Genomic DNA, 17,945 nt, shown 5'->3' on the forward strand with positions numbered 1-17,945 from the left:
TATGGTTGTTTAATGAGATTTAAGCTGGCTGAATGTAATACCCTTAGTGACTGCAGGTTCCTTCTTAATTGCTGGGAGCCAATAAAAACAGAATTCAAGGTTGGCCTCTGTGGCTATCATCAATATATAGGGTGCTTAGACACATGGGTATGTTTGTACAGCAATTGATATTTGCTATATGGCCTAGAGAGCAATGCTACTACAGATACAGGTACAGGTATGGAATCCAATATCCGGAAAACAGTAATCCAGAAAGCTTTGAATTTTGTGAAGGCCATCTTCGATAGACTTCATTTTAAACAATTCAAACTTTTAAAAATAATTTCCCTTTTCCCTTTAATAATAAAACAGTACCTTGCCCTTGATCCTAACCAAGGTATAATTAATCCTTATTGGGGGCAAAACAATCCTGTTGGGTTTGTTTAATGTTTAAATGATTTTTAGCAGACATAAGGTATGGAGATCCGAATTACAGAAAGACCCCTTATCTCGAAAACCCCAGATCCCCAGCATTCTGAATAACAAGTCCCATACCTGTTACTCGGGTTCCACACATGTATAACAAGTAATCTCAACAGATTTTGGTCATTGGCTATCCTTAATGATGACCATCCCCTTCCAAATGTACTAATCAAAGCAAATGATATGCAGCATAGTCATCAACCAATATAAACGTAGTGCATCACACCATGAGTCATGGGACAATATGCAAGTTCACAAACAATTTTTCATTATAAATGTATCATTGAACAGATAAAGAGGTAAGAGTAATGCAAGATTAGATAAGGGATTAGAGGGAAAAAGGGAGACTGCAGAAAAGCAAAGAAAAAGATAACAAAAATCATCTGTGTCCGGGCCCCTCAGCACGCATAGCTTGTTAATCGGTAGCCAGATGGATAGGATCTTGCTAGATCTTCTAGTTTCATACCATGACATGGTTTAAAAACAATTGTGGAACTGAGTTTTATGATCTAATGGCAAGGAATCCATATAGCTTTCCCAAGTAATAAAAGCCTGTGTTCTTGGCATTATACTTTTATTTATCACTGGAGTAGAGAGGACTTATGGTAGTGGGAGTACAAACCAATAGAACCTTACTTGGGGGTTCCTACTTGTTAGGATCCAGATTAGGTTGCCTCTCACCCATACAGGTGCATATGTTAGAGGCAGTGTACAGTTGTATATGTTAGAGGCAGTGTACAGGTGTATATGTTAGAGGCAGTGTACAGGTGTATATGTTAGAGGCAGTGTACAGATGTATATGTTAGAGGCAGTGTACAGATGTATATGTTAGAAGCAGTGTACAGGTGTATATGTTAGAGGCAGTGTACAGGTGTATATGTTAGAGGCAGTGTACAGATGTATATGTTAGAGGCAGTGTACAGATGTATATGTTAGAGGCAGTGTACAGATGTATATGTTAGAGGCAGTGTACAGATGTATATGTTAGAGGCAGTGTACAGATGTATATGTTAGAGGCAGTGTACAGGTGTATATGTTTGAGGCAGTGCACAGGTGTATATGTTAGAGGCAGTGTACAGGTGTATATGTTAGAGGCAGTGTACAGGTGTATATGTTAGAGGCAGTGTACAGATGTATATGTTAGAGGCAGTGTACAGGTGTATATGTTAAAGCAGGGATCCCCAACCTTTTGAACCTGTATGCAACATTCAGAAGTAAAAGGGGTTGGGGAGCAACACTGCCATGAAAAATGTTCTTTGGGTGCCAACTAAGTGCTGTGATTGGCCATTTAGTTGCCCCTATGTGGATTGTCAACCTACATTTAGTCTCTATTTGGCAGTGCACCTAGTTTTTTACAACCAAAACAAGCCTGGAATTCAAAAATAATCTCCTGCTTTGAGGCCACTGGGAGTAACATCCAATGGGTTGGAGAGCAACATGTTGCTCACGAGCTACTGGTTGGGGACCACTGTGTTAGAGGCAGTGTAGAGGTGCATATGTTAGAGGCAGAGTACAGGTGTATATGTTAGAGGAAGTGTACAGATGCATATGTTAGAGGCAGTGTATAAAAGTATAGTGCCAAGAACACACTTTCTTTTTTTTAACTTGGAAAACCTATATGGATTCCTTGCCATTAGATCATAAAACTCTGTTCCACAATTGCTTTCCAACCGCGTCATGGTATGAAACTAGAACCGTGCTGCAAGATCCACCTGTGCACTGCCTCTAACTTAGGCACCCGAACGCTGCCTCTATATATATATATATATATATATATATATATATATATATATATATATATATATATATATATATATATATATATATATATATATATATATATATATGACCATTTTAAAGGCAGGCAGAGTAAGGCAACTTTACACTATAAAAGAATTACACTATAATAACCCAGAAGTTGTGTGACCTTGAGCTGAATCAGAGGTTTTTCCCATCAGCACATTTCCTACTTTGATACATGCGTGGGCTTATACTCGTTTCCCCTTTTCAGCATATGCACTTCTGTATAATAGCTGCTTTCTTGGCCCTGAATATAACAGTAAAGTCTTGCAAATAAAGCCATGTAAAATTAAAGTTTTGTAATGAAAGTTTTGTAAGCATGCTGGACATTGGCCAGGGACTTTACACATTAACAAGAAATTCCAGGGGCAACATTAAATTCTTGATCTGTTAAACAAGAACTCATACTCCTAAAGAGATTCTGTCGTGATTTTTATTGTTTAGTTTTTAATCCTAAATTACACTGTTTACACTGCAAATAATTTACTCTACTATATAAAATCTCATTCCTAATCCAACAAGTGTATTTTTTTAGTTGTAATATTGGTGTGTAGGCAGCCATCTCAGGTCATTTTACCTGTTCATGTGCTTTCAGAAAGAGCCAGTGCTGCACTATGGAACTGCTTTCTGACATACTATTCTTTCTCCTACTCAATGTAACTGAAGTAGTCGCAGTGGGACATGGATTTTTACTATTATGTGCTGTTCTTATATCTACTAGGGAGCTGTTATCTAGTTACATTCCCATTATTCTGCCGATGGGCTGCTGGGGGGGAAGGGAGGTGGTTAATATCATTCCAACTTTCAGTACAGCAGTAAAGTGTGACCGAAGTTTATCAGAGCACAAGTCACATGACTGGGGGCTCCTGGGCAACTGACAAAATGTCTAGCCCCATGTCAGATTTCAAAATTAAATATAAAAAAATCTGTTTGCTCTTTTGAGAAACGGATTGCAGTGCAGAATTATGCTGGAGCAGCACTATTAACTGATGTGTTTTGAAAAAAACATGTTTTCCCATGAAAGTATCCCTTTAATCTGTGCCTAAACGGGTGGCGGGAACTGGTAGTGATCCGAGGGAACTAGATTATATCCTGATCACCGCCATAAAAAAAAGATGCTGCCCCTTTGCTACAATAATTTCAACTTACTATTCTACCCCGTCGGCTTCCCTGAAACTCCCTACTTCTTCCTACCAAACTATAGAGATACAAAAAGGTACCAGACAGGGGTGCCCACTGTCCCCAGCCCTTTTTGCCAGTGCAATGGAGCCATTAGCCACGGCAATTAGAAATAATCAAAATATTAAGGGCTACATCATTGTAAATTCAGAACATAAGGTATCTCTTATGACAATTTGCTACTTACTGTCACACAACCCTTAACCACATTACCTAACTTCCTTCAGGTTGACAAAGGTTTCAGGATTGAAGCTAAACCAAGATAAGAGCGAATTTATGCTCTGTGGAATACCCAAGAATACCATTAAACTCATTGAACTTAACTTTGAATTTCAGATAAAGGAAAGATACTTGTCATATTTAGGTATATGCCTTACGCCCACACTAGAAACAATGTATAAATGTAATTACCCCCAACTGTATAAGGGACTGGCACAGGAACTCCAGGAGTGGCGATTGAAAAGATATCTTGGATAGGGAGAATAAACTGTTAAAATGATGACTTTACCTACGTTGTTGTACTATTTCAGAACTCTGCCCATTGTTATTCTAAGAAAGGACCATTGTTATTCTAAGAAACAAACACTTATGACTTTTGTGTGGGGCAATCAGAGACCAAGGATCAATAAAAAAAATGTTTCTCCATAAGACAAGAGGTGGAATGGGAGTACCAAACCTACACCACTACTACAGAGCAACAAGATGTGCCCAAATTCCCCCGATACATGGAGGAGATCAAGCACCCCTGTGGATGAGCATGGAAGCAAGCCTAGTAAAACCAACTTAACTAGAAAGCCTACTGTGGAACCCAGTATCGAATATAAAAACCTACAGAATTGCTTCTCCATTAACACCACTCGTTGAAATTCAAATATGGGCTGGCATCAAAACCGTCTGGATTGATACCAATGCATGGAAATACCCTTTATCCCCCAAGCAGATCTGGTCAAACCTTTAACTGGTGGAAAAACAAAGGCTATATATATACCCACCAGCATACTGATGGTTCTAAGCCGCTAAACACAGCTGAAATTTTACGTTAATATGAGGTCCCAACTACTGAAAGTTACTGGGCAATGCAACTAACAAACTTCGCCCTGCACTTATTGAATAAAAACACCATCTCGAGAACATTCTTGGAAACTATATTCATGGTCTCCCCGTTGGTAGACATGCTGTATCAGCTATATATAACCATTTAAACCACACTAATGTGTCAGAGAAACTCCAACATATGCTGGACTGGGAAAAGGACATGGGAACAACGTTCCCCCAGGAAACGTGGCTCAAAAAAGCTACCAAAGAATCTTCAAAGGGAGCTATAATGTGACTGTAGTGGAAACCTCACTTACACTTTTCCACAGAGCTTACTATGTTCCAGAACAACTCCACCGCATATACCCAACCACCTCACCTCAATGCTTTAGGAAATGTCCAAATAGAGGAACAGTATGGCACACGTTATGGACTGTCCAATTGCTTAAAACCTTTGGAACAAGGTATCCAAGGTTCTATCGAAACATTTTTGCACTCCTATTGAGCCATGCCAGGAAGCGTTGCTCCTGGGACACAAACTTAAAGGAATGAATAATCTGGCACAACATCTAACACAACATATTTGTATGGCAGCGAGGATTCATATAGCAACACAATGGAAGTCAACTTGCCTTTCCATCACTACGGTCCTGGATAAGATAGAGTACATACACTCTAACGAACTACTGAAATACCAAATAGACAATCAGATGGAGAAATACTAGGGATGCACCAAATCTACTATTTGGGATTGGGCCGAATCCCCGAATCCTTGGTGAAAGATTCGGCCGAATACCGAACCGCATCCTAATTTACATATGCAAATTAGGGTCAGGAAAGGAAAAAGTGGAAAAAATTCTTCTTTTGTGACGAAAAGGCTCGTGATTTCCCTACCCGCCCCTAATTTACATATGCAAATTAGGATTTGGTTCTGCCAGGCACAAGGATTTGGCCGAATACGAATCCTGCTGAATCCCGAACCGAATCCTGGATTTGGTGCATCCCTAAGAAATACACAGAGATATTGGACACGTGGATTTTAAATAGAGATGCCCTCGCATCTGTGTGAATAAGGGTATGGCAATGGGCAGAGTTTAGCCCCTCGGAGTGTAAGTGGGAGGAGGTCCCATGAACTTAGTATTAATACATAGTGAAATGGTACAAGCAACATGTAAACATTGCAATTCAAGTGCACAGTACAACAATTTATTTTGTTCTGTTCTTTTTTGTTCATTTTGATTTTCTTTTCTTTTATTTCTTTTCTTTTTCTCACGGAAATAATGATATGTAACAACTATGCATGTAATATACACTGCGATGTAACTAGCAACAAATAAAAGAAAAAGAGAATAAATGCCTAAATAAAAATAAAAGTTGAAAAAAAAAAAAAAGCTGCTGCATGTGTCTTTACATATGGAGACCAATAGTCTCAAGATATCTGACAAGACCAATAAATTAAGACTTAAGATGAAAGTCCATTATATCAAACCTCCCGAAGTTAAAATGACCATGCCCTCCTCATAGAGAGAACTAACTCAGACCTAGTGCAATGACCGAGGTGCTGCTACCACTACAGTGATCCTTGTCAGTTCTTGCTGCAAGTAAACAGTTGGTTTTACACATTCCTTGGGATCTTCTGTCTCCCATTTTTAAACGGCTAAAATTGTGCCTCTGCTTTTGTCTTTCCAGGTTACCGACAGACGCTGTAAAAGAATTTAAAACCTGCTACAATGAAAAGTTTCGGTTAATTCTAAAGTAGGTGACCCGTGTGAACGATGTGTTAAGATGTGTTTGTCCTTTGTGGTTATGGACTGTAATATAAAACTGATGTTTCTCACTCTGCTGGTGAATGATGGAATTACACCTGAGAAAGTTTGTTACCCAGTTTGAAGCATATGGTATTGTTTCCTATTGTTTTCATTGTCCTAGGAAATTTAATTCTATGTCTTACATCTAACTGAGTCACAGTCTTATCAGTACAATAAAGGGAAATTTATAATTCTTGGGTATTTTGTTAATGTGCCCAGGAGAAGTTTTTATATATATGTATATATATATCATAATTTCAAGCACCGTTGCAATATACATCATTTAAAAAATATGCACACTTTTCATGATTTTTATTGGTTTCTGACAGTTCCCTAAGCCTAGCCCCCTGCTCTCCTGCTGAACTCTCTGACTACTTTGCTGAGCTGATGACTGTTACTTTGTATCAACAGCCATCTGTCTCCTCAACTTGCATCCTCCAAACCCCACAATTCCCTGCACATGTGATTTCAAAGGAACATGACATCACAGTGCAATGCATTGTGGGTTATGTAGTTCCTGCATGCTGTCTGTAAGCTGTGGAGAAGTTGTTACAATTTGTAACATCAGTGTTTAGTCCCTCCTTCCCTGTCAGGATTTCAAATGATGCAGAAAGAGAAGAACTGTTAAACAGCTGGATTTCAGCATAGAAAATGGCATTTATTCATACTTTTTGAAGAAACAGGTAACTGTGATGGGTATATTAGGGGTTTGTGTGTTATGTTGGCCTCTTTATCAAATTTTGGTTTGGAACCCGGAGTTCCCCTTTAAAGAAGAATGTAAGCACTTTAGTCAATCGTATTTCCTGTTTTCAGGAGATGTACTGCATTTAAAGAAAGAGGCAGACTAGCAAAGAAATAAATCAAATAGACTTGAAGACCTCACCCCTTCGTTGGTCACAGAGCTGAAATGGCTCAAGGCCACGTCTCTTGCCATGGTGTGAGTCTGTGCTGCAGTGGTGTCCTGTCCAGATAGTACAGCTAACGTCTGACTCTTTAGCTATTTCCTAAATTGCAGCTACGGGGTTGTAATTGGCATCTCTAATAGCTCCTGTAGTGCCCTACACTGACAGAGTAGTATTTCAATGGCACCAACATATTCTGCAGTGCCGTATAAGCAGCAGTGTGCATTTTTACAGTACATTCATAGAAACATTATACAGGTATGGGACCTGTTATCCAGAATGCTCAGGACCTGGGGTTTTCCGGATAACAGATCTTTCTGTAATTTGGATCTTTATACCTAAAACCTATTTGAAAATCATATAAGCATTAAAATAAACCCAACAGGCTGGTTTTGCTTCAAATAAGAATTAATTATATTTTAGTTTGGATCAAGTACAAGCTACTGTTTTATTATTACAGGAAAAAGAAAATCGCTTTTAAAAATTTGGATTATTTCATTATAATGGAGTCTATGGGAGACAGCCTTTCTGTAAATCAGAGCTTTCTGGATAACAGGTTTCCGGATAACGGGTCCCATACCTGTACTAACAAATGAGAGAGATATATTGTTACAAAAAGTATACCATGTGTTAACTGACTGAAAGACAGACCCTGTCTCTAAAGCGCACAGTCTAAGTGGTCTAGTAATGTACATATACTACATACTAGGAGTTTAATAAGGCTGGCTTTCCTAATGCTTGAGGCATGGCCAATATATGCTAATATGTAATCAAATTCTTTCTTATTGCTGCAAGAGTTTGGATTTAAGTTTCATTTGAAGAGGTTGTAGAAGAAAGTGCTCCTTCCTGGAAAATTCAGGGATACAAGTTCATGGGTTCAGAGCAGCAAGAGAGCGAGAGGAAAAGGTTTAGGGTCAGGGCACATGCTCAGACTCGGAGAGATTAGTCGCCCAATGACAAATCTCTTCTTCGGGGCGACTAATCTCCCCAAACTGCCTTCCCACTGGCTAGAATGTAAATCAACGGCGGGATGGCACGCGGAGCGATTCGTTTTCCGGAGTTGCCTGAAGTTGCCTCACGAGCAAGCCGAGTGCCACCCCGCCGGCAATTTTCATTCTACCCGGCAGGAGGCAGTTTGGGGAGATTAGTCGCCCCGAAGAAGAGGAGATTTGTCACCGGGCAACTAATCTCCCTGAATCTGCCTGTGTGTCTCTGACCTTAGAAGGAATAAGGATAAGGCCAGACGAGGAGATTCGGGGAGATTTTGTCGCCTGGCGACTTATCGCCACGTCTCAGTGAGGCAACTCCCCGAACTGCCTTAGTGAGGCAACTTTGGGCGACTATTGAAAACGCATCGCAGCGTGTGCATCAGCGCAGGCGACTTTTCATTCTAGCCTATGGGGAAAAAACACTGAGGCAGTTCGGAGAGATAGTCGCGCAAAAGACGTGGCGATAAGTCGCCAGGCGACAAAATCTCCCCGAATCTCCTCGTCTGGCCTTACCCTAACTGTTTTTCCATAGATTAAATCACGAGGCTTCTAGTAGCAGAGTTTGACACAGACCGAAGGGGGACATGTTAGTCTGAGAAACTGGTATTAATAGGTTGTAGTAGCTAGTTGGGATAGGATAAGGGCCTTCATTGTTTTCATAGGGGCTTAAGAGAGAAACAGATGGATCTTGGCAATATTGTAAGGCAATTACCATTCTTAGAGAAGGAAAGGGAAGTCAACGATTGCCCTTGGGCAGTGTGCTAAATCAACAGGGTTAATGAGCGTGTTTTAATGAGTAATCATAAGAAAAGTAATGAAAAAATATACTCCCCTTACTAAATAAATAATCTCCTGTTTACTCCTTCACAACTGCTGCCATTTTCCATTGCAAAAAAGCAAAAGTCGCAATCTAGTGACCACAAAGTAGTCCTTCTCCTTTCAAGTTTATAAAGCTCATTCCATCACATTAGTTGGATTTACCCTGCCACATAACCCGGCGGATGTTACTATTGGCAAATAACAATGAGAAAGATCTTCCGACTTCCCGAGCTGGAAAACTTTGGGCATCATTCCCAGTTCATATAACCTGTATATTCAATGTCATTATTCGTGGTTGAACTCTTTGGAGTATTCCTTGCAGAATCCAAGGCTGGGCCCCTGTGATCAGATTAGACAGTTAAGATATGAGTGATCAGTTTGTATGGGGCAGATTTCAGACAAGACATTAAAGCTGGCCATAGACGCAAAGATCCGATCGTACGAATCAACGTACGATCGGACTTTCCCATCTCCCGACCCTCCACTAACCATTCAGATCAAAGTCTTTACCATTCCGATCAAATAAGAACAGATCACCCAATGTTCTGCCCCTGACAGCAATCGTACGATACTTATGTCTCACAACACTAGTGACAATCTCCCACTGAAAATCGTACGATCGGCAATACACGCAGAGATATTATCGGCAGGCGACAGAAATTTTCTAACCTGTCCGATCGACCAAACGACCAATCTCCGACGGACGAAAAATGTCGGGACTCTCCACACATGGTCCGAAAATCGTACGAATCCACAATTCATACGATTGGATCTTTGCGTCTATGGCCAGCTTAAGAGTAAGATTTGGGGAGATTTAGTCGCCTGGCGACTAATCGCCTCGTCTTTGCGGCGACCAATCTCCCCATATGCCTTACCTCTGTCTTGCGCCGGCTAAAATGAAAAATCGCCTGCGGCATTGCACACGCATCTCTTCGTATACCAAAGTCGCCCAAAGTTTCCTCGCAAGGCAATTTATCTCCATTTTATCCAACTAATCCAAACTTTAAACAATAATTTCCTTTTTCTCTTTTATGATAAAACAGTAGCTTGTACTTGATCTAAACTAGGAAATAATGAATCCTTATTGGAAGCAAAACCAGCCTGTTGGGTTTATTTAACATTTACATGATTTTCTAGGAGACGGTATGAAGAATTAAATGACAGAAAGATCCGTTATCGGGAAAACTCCAGGTCCTAAAGGGATACTGTCATGGGGAAAAAAAAATTTTTCAAAATGAATCAGTTAATAGTGCTGCTCCAGCAGAATTCTGCACTGAAATCTATATCTCAAAAGAGCAAACAGATTTTTTTTATATTTCATTTTGAAATCTGACATGGGGCTGGACATATTGTCAATTTCCCAGCTGCCCCAAGTCATGTGACTTGTGCTCTGATAAACTTCAATCACTCTTTACTGCTGTACTGCAAGTTGGAGTGATATCACCCCCCTCCCTTCCCCCCCCCCAGCAGCCAAACAAAAGAACAATGGGAAGGTAAACAAATAACAGCTCCCTAACACAAGATAACAGCTGCCTGGTAGATCTAAGAACAACACTCAATAGTAAAAAACCATGTCTCACTGAGACACATTCAGTTACATTGAGAAGGAAAAACAGCAGCCTGCCAGAAAGCATTTCTCTCCTAAAGTGCAGGCACAAGTCACATGACCAGGGGCAGCTGGGAAATTGACAAAATGTCTAGCCCCATGTCATATTTCAAAATTGAATATAAAAAAATCTGTTTGCTCTTTTGAGAAATGGATTGCAGTGCAGAATTCTGCTGGAGTAGCACTATTAACTGATGCGTTTTGAAAAAAACTTGTTTTCGGATGACAGGATCCCTTAAGCATTCTGGATAAAGTAGGCTATTAATCTCCTTGACCAGGGTCTGTCCAGTGTTAAGTAAATGTCCAACATAGGAGCCAAACAAGAAAAATAAAATAGGAAGAAAATATAATGTACAGTTGTTATACTTGGAATATCAACACCGTTGTGAAGAAAATAATAAAATTTAGAATATATATGTGATGCAACAAATGCACTGTTTTGGCATTCAACTGAATCAAAACCTTACTTTACATGTACAAATTAGGTCAAGGAACGGGTAAAATAAATAAATAACCCCGCTTGGAAATTTTTTTTAGCAGTTTCTTTTTTTGTGTTAGGAAAATACGAAAATCCTAAATTTTAAGGATTCAGATTTGTTTCAGCCATGCATTTGGATTCACCGGAAATACATTGGAGCAGGCACTCAAAATGAAGGCAATCTTCCACCAGGCAGTTAAAGCAAAGTAAAAAAGTTTATTGTGTCCTCAGCCTTACGTGTTACCTGAGACAGACACTTAGTTATAGGCCTATGACTGTGTAACACGAAACGCATAAGGCTGACAACACAATAAACCTTTTTACTTTGCTTCAACTGCCTGGTGGAAGATTGCCTTCATTTTGAGTGCCTGCTCCAATGTATTTTCAGTTTATCCACTCCCTGTGCTGAAGGCTCAGGGCAGTGCACCTTGGCCTCTTCCTTTATGTGGTGAGTAACATTTCTACTAATTGGAAACCCTCATCCAGACTCTCTTATGCAGTTGGATTCGTCCAAATCTGAATACCTCTAAAAAAGGCCAGTCCTGGATTTGGTGCATCCCTAGTGTAAAGCACCTACTTACCTAGTTTAAAGCATTAACTAGGATATAGATAGACTCAACAGACCACAGTAAAGGAAGTGCTTTTCAATAAAGTATTATAGGAACAGTTACACCAAAAAAAGTGTTTTAAAATAATGACAATATCATGTACTGTTGCCCTTCACTGGTAAAACTGATGTGTTTGCTTCAGAAACACTACTATAGTTCATATAAACAAGCTGCTCTGTAGCAATGGTGAAAATTGAAAAAAAGCTATATGGCACAGGATTAGGGTTGCCACCCAGCCGGTATTTTATCGGCCTAGCCCATAAAACACCTGCTGGGGCTGGTATGGTGTAGGCCGGGGCAGTGTGGTTGCCAGTAATTTATAATACCCTTTAAAAAAAAAAAAAAAAAGCCCTTGGCCTGCCCCCAATTCGCTTAGAACTTTACTTTTTTCAGGCTTGTGGCCATTGTGAGTGTTGCTTCGCCCCTTTTGCATCACTGTGCGTGTGTGTCCGCCCCCTTTTGCAAACTGGAAGTGACCTCGTCAAAAGACAGGGACAGAAAAAAGTTTTGGAAAATTTTAAAAGCAGTAAAAATAGACAATATAAAATAAGATAAGAAATTTAGATGAGACCCGCTACCCGACCGGCATCTATACCCGCACCCAAAAATCCTATCCTCACCCCGCAGGGTACCTGCCTTTTTTGCGGGTAAACCGTGGGTACTAGACCCGCTTGCAGGACTCTAGACCCTGTTGCTGACATAGTCGGCCATTAGTCCCGATGTTCATAAGTGATGTCACGACGAAGTCCTCGTGATAATACAGGCTTGTTTGTATCATGTAGATATACATTGATTCATACAATGCATTTTAATTATACTTTTATTAACCTAGAACCCCTATTAATTATTTTTATTTTTTTTCTCCTAGCATGTCTGAAATTGACCCCTTTCTTTGTCAAGACATCAGGAAGCAGTCGGTGAATCTGGGGAGCAGCAAGCTCGACCTGCCATATGGCACACGTAGAGCAGGTATGTACTCACATATTTACACAGCGCTGCGAAATAGGCTGGCGATATATAAACGAATGTTAATAATAATAAAGAACTTAGGGATATATACATATGGCAAGAAGAAGGATTGGTTCTGATAATAAACCTATGGATTCAAATACAAACACGAATCACCCCTTGATTTTTATCCTTCTAATTCCGGTGGAGGTCTGACTACAGTCAGTATTCAAAAATTTCACAATATCCAAAGAATAGAAAAGAACCCCCACTAGAACAGACTAAACTCAGGCAGTCACAAAGTATTATTGACACACTTATTTATAGTTAGTTGAATAGACACTTGAATATGCCACTTATTAAATTGTTATAAAGTGCTGTGCAATAATTTATAAAGTGCAGTGCAAGGATTATTAGTGAGGAGCTTGAAAGACCAAATTTCTTCTTTCCCACAATATTATTGGACAATTAATAGAGTGATACCAAATTGATCACCAATTTCTAAATTACTAGTAGTGCTAAAAAAAATTTTTAATAATTATAATTGATTGACTAAAATGAGAATATTGAATATATTAGATTATAAAGTGCTACAGTGCTAAATGAATTTAGTAGTCCTTCCTAATTAGTAAGGTTCAATTCGTTAAATAACTAGACTGCCATTAGATAGGATAAAAAATTAATTAAATCATTGCTCAAATTCATGAGAAAAGGAGGAAAATGAAAAAAGAGAGGGTGGAGTTGTCCCAAAACTACTACCTAATTTGTTCTATCCCTAGGACACCACAAAGGTGGAGAAGGCAGAGTAACCGGGACTGTGGTCTCGTGATTAACTAAGCCCTAAGCTGATTTGAGAGACTACGATATCCTATAAAACCACAATTCCACGGTCTCCTGGGAGTTTAGTATTGCAGAGAAAGAGAAGGAGTTGAACCGAGCAAAGATTCTTTCCACCACCCTCCAAAAATTGTTTGACCCCAAGTTGAGTATATAGTTTTAAAAGATAACCAGATCTGGAAATGAAACGCCGACGCGCGTTTCGCTATGTTAGCTTTGTCAATTGTTATTACGCCTTGACAAAGCTAACATAGCGAAACGCGCGTCGGCGTTTCATTTCCAGATCTGGTTATCTTTTAAAACTATATACTCAACTTGGGGTCAAACAATTTTTGGAGGGTGGTGGAAAGAATCTTTGCTCGGTTCAACTCCTTCTCTTTCTCTGCAATACTAAACTCCCAGGAGACCGGTTTTATAGGATATCGTAGTCTCTCAAATCAGCTTAGGGCTTAGTTAATCACGAGACCACAGTCCCGGTTACTCTGCCTTCTCCACCTTTGTGGTGTCCTAGGGATAGAACAAATTAGGTAGTAGTTTTGGGACAACTCCACCCTCTCTTTTTTCATTTTCCTCCTTTTCTCATGAATTTGAGCAATGATTTAATTAATTTTTTATCCTATCTAATGGCAGTCTAGTTATTTAACGAATTGAACCTTACTAATTAGGAAGGACTACTAAATTCATTTAGCACTGTAGCACTTTATAATCTAATATATTCAATATTCTCATTTTAGTCAATCAATTATAATTATTAAAAAATTTTTTTAGCACTACTAGTAATTTAGAAATTGGTGATCAATTTGGTATCACTCTATTAATTGTCCAATAATATTGTGGGAAAGAAGAAATTTGGTCTTTCAAGCTCCTCACTAATAATCCTTGCACTGCACTTTATAAATTATTGCACAGCACTTTATAACAATTTAATAAGTGGCATATTCAAGTGTCTATTCAACTAACTATAAATAAGTGTGTCAATAATACTTTGTGACTGCCTGAGTTTAGTCTGTTCTAGTGGGGGTTCTTTTCTATTCTTTGGATATTGTGAAACCTATGGATTCAGGAACAGAAACAGGAATGGAATTCTGTGTCACTTCCTTGTTCCCCCCCGGATTTGGGCAGTTGTTTAGAACTGAGACTATACATTCACCCCCCTTTAAGAGGAATTAAGATTTCCCTGGAGATATGTGTTCCCGTGTATTAGGAGCCTTACAGAAGATTAAAATACTTCAGTAGGTCAGCAGTGGGAGATTAATTGCTTAGAGACTGATCTGCTGAAATTAATCTGCACTCTCAGCTTTTTGTTGGCAGACTTGTACTAGGGAACAAAGGACTGATTCAGGTTACCATCTTGTTATAGTACGTTGACCTGGTAGAGCATATGGACTATATGTTTGCATTTTCTCCCAGGCACTTATAAGTGCAATCACCAAGAAACAACTGCACCTTGCTTGTGAAGCTAATCCTTTTTTCTTTTTTGGAGAAGAAACATTGTATTTGTGCATTAGATATATTTGGCTCATGTTTCACGGGTATAGGATCTGTTATCCAGAAACCCGTTTTCCAGAAAGCTCCAAATTACGGGATGGCTGTCTCCCATAGACTTCATTTCATCCAAATATTCTGAATTTTATAAAATTATGTCCTTTTTAGCTTTAATAATAAAACAGTAGGTTGTACTTGATCCCAACTGAGAAATAGTTAATCTTTAATGGAAGCAAAACCAGCCTATTGGGTTTATTTAATGTTTTCTAGTAGACTTAAGGTATGATGAAATCATTTGAATTTTAATCCCCCAATTCTAATGTAAATTCAAATGTGAGATTTATCACAACTTGACCATGGAAACAGTTCTAATTCGATTATTCGCCACCTAAAACCTGACTATTTAATTTACAAATCAATTGCAGAGGTCCATTTCAAGATGTTGTCTTCCTGACAGTTGAGGTTTTTTGGAGGGAAAACTCGCTTCAAATTTGTTTCGAAGTCTCGCGTCTGCACTATTTGATTGAATATTATATATTAAATTTTTTTTTTTAAAGGGATACTGTCAAGGGAAAACGTTTTTTTTTCAAAATGCATCAGTTAATAGTGCTACACATATTGTCAGTTTCCCAGGAGCCCCCAGTCATGTGACTTGTGCTCTGATATATACTCTTTACTGCTGTACTGCAAATTAGAGTGATATCAACCCCCCCCCAGCAGTCTAACAACAGAACAATGGGAAGGTAACCAGATAACAGCTCCCTAACACAAGATAACAGCTGCCTGGTAGATGTAAGAACAACACTCAATAGTAAAATCCAGGTCACACTGCGACACATTCAGTTACATTGAGTAGGAGAAACAACAGCCTGCCAGAAAGCAGTTCCATCCTAAAGTGCTGGCTCTTTCTGAAAGCACATGACCAGGAAAAATGACCTGAGATGGCGCCTACACACCTATATTACAACGAAAATAAAATACAGTACATATATATGGTAGAGTGAATTATTTGCAGTGTAAACAATGTAATTTAGAAATTAAAACAAACACCATAAAAATCAGGACTGATACTTTCACTGTTCTATACTGGAAAAGATATTTACGTTATCCTCTGTCAATGTATCTATTTTTGAAAAATAAAAGAGATTATAAAAAAAAAAATCAGGACTGAATCCCTTTAAATAACCTCCCATTTGAGTTGTGAGTATATTCGAATTTATTAGAGTAAAAAAAATTCACATAAATTCGAAAATTCGACCTTTGGTAAATTAGCCCATTAGATGATTTGCACATGTTCCAACCCCAGAAGGCAGATTAAGCACAGGGACAGAGATCTGAGTACCTGCTCAGACACTCCAGGATAATGTAAGTGTCAGAAAGTCTGTGTGTCCCTTTTATATTTTATTGTCACTCCATGCCAAATGTGCTTATTATTTACATTCCACTGAACGTTGGAATACAACTTTTGTTGTTCTTATTACTGACATTGATCAGTGCCTCTCCATATAAACACTAATTAATTCAAGGCAAATTTACTCAAGGAAGTTGCAAAACCTAAATGAAACGTCTTCATTATCTAACAAAGGTTTCGATAAACGTTCAGCTCCTCTCCTTTATCCAAACATACTTCCTCACTACACCTATGTTTATGTCTGATAGTTGCTAAAGTAACATGAAAGAGTCTAGCAGTCTAAGGGTAAGGGCACACGGGCAGGTTCAGGGAGATTAGTCGCCTGGCAAAAAATCTCCTCTTCTTCGGATCAACAATCTACCTGAACTGCCTTCACGCCGGCTAAAATAAAAAATTGCCAGCGGGATAGCAGTCGTGGCGATTTTTTATTGTAGCCGACGGGAAGGCAATTTGGGGTGGAGGGGCGCCAGGCACGTACTTACTTTTACCCCTAGTAAGATACAGATACTTACCCTTTGCATGTTGCTATGTAGCTGGATGGCTGTTAATTACATAGTAACATACATACTAAGTTTTTTATATCTGCCTATCTGCCAGTTGATCCAGAGGAAGGCAAAAAACCCATCTGAAGCCTCTCCAATTTGCCTCAGAGGGGGAAAAAATTCTTCCCAACTCCAAAATGGCAATCGGACTAGTCCCTGGATCAACTTGTACTACGAGTTATCTCCCATAACCCTGTATTCCCTCACTTGCTAAAAAGCCATCTAACCCCTTCTAATGTATCAGCCTGTACAACTGATTCAGGTAGAGAATTCCACATCTTCACAGCTCTCACTCACTCAATTATTAATTTGTAAGAAGCCAGTTGCAATGAACTGTTGTGTCCTCAATTATTTTAGGTAAGATTGCAATTAAATGGGGCTTGAGTTAAAAAAAATATTCTGCATTTTAATTTAAAAAAAATCTTTATTTTTCTAATAATTTGTTTTGTTACTACACTTGTTAAATACAAATAGTAAACTCTTTACATAGCTGCAGTATGTCTGAGGCCAGCAGATAAGGCTGAGGCCAGCAGATAAGGCGTTTATCTGTGGTCTGGTAATTTAATCAACTGCCAGCTGCCAATCGAACAAGGAAGTTGCAAAAAAGAAAAGCATTTTAGTTATTCTGTTTAATGCAAAAAATAAATATATAAGAAACAGATATTCCTTACGTTTAGGAATAAGCAAGAAGTCATTAAAACACTATTCATCAAAGCCATGACAAGGTACAGGTATGGGACCTGTTATCCAGAATGCTCGGGACCTGTCACTTTCCAGATGACGATTCTGTAATTTGGATCGTCATACCTTAAGTCTAACTAGAAAATCATGTAAACATGATATAAACCCAATTAGGTACTGTTTTATTATTACAGAGAAAAAGGAAATCATTTCTAAAACTGTGGATTATTTGGATAAAATAGAGTCTATGGGAGACGGCCTTTCCATAATTCAGAGCTTTCTGGATAATGGCTTTTCGGATAATGGATCCTATACCTGTACTGTGACTGCAGAAATAGGGGGCCCTAAAGATTGG

The 17,945-nt window shown here is 38.9% G+C and overlaps 1 protein-coding gene across 2 annotated transcripts in view; it reads left to right on the forward strand.

Annotated features, from left to right (window-relative positions):
* st3gal6.L (ST3 beta-galactoside alpha-2,3-sialyltransferase 6 L homeolog) overlaps positions 1-17,945 on the forward strand; it is a 90,272-nt gene that overhangs the window by 57,881 nt on the left and 14,446 nt on the right. For both annotated transcript variants that reach the window (XM_041580912.1, NM_001089629.1), the window contains 2 exon segments: positions 6,166-6,231; positions 12,555-12,655. In XM_041580912.1, coding sequence (XP_041436846.1) covers positions 6,166-6,231; positions 12,555-12,655 — 167 coding nt within the window.

Source organism: Xenopus laevis, chromosome 2L (genome assembly GCF_017654675.1).
Source record: "Xenopus laevis strain J_2021 chromosome 2L, Xenopus_laevis_v10.1, whole genome shotgun sequence".
NCBI lineage: Eukaryota > Metazoa > Chordata > Amphibia > Anura > Pipidae > Xenopus > Xenopus laevis.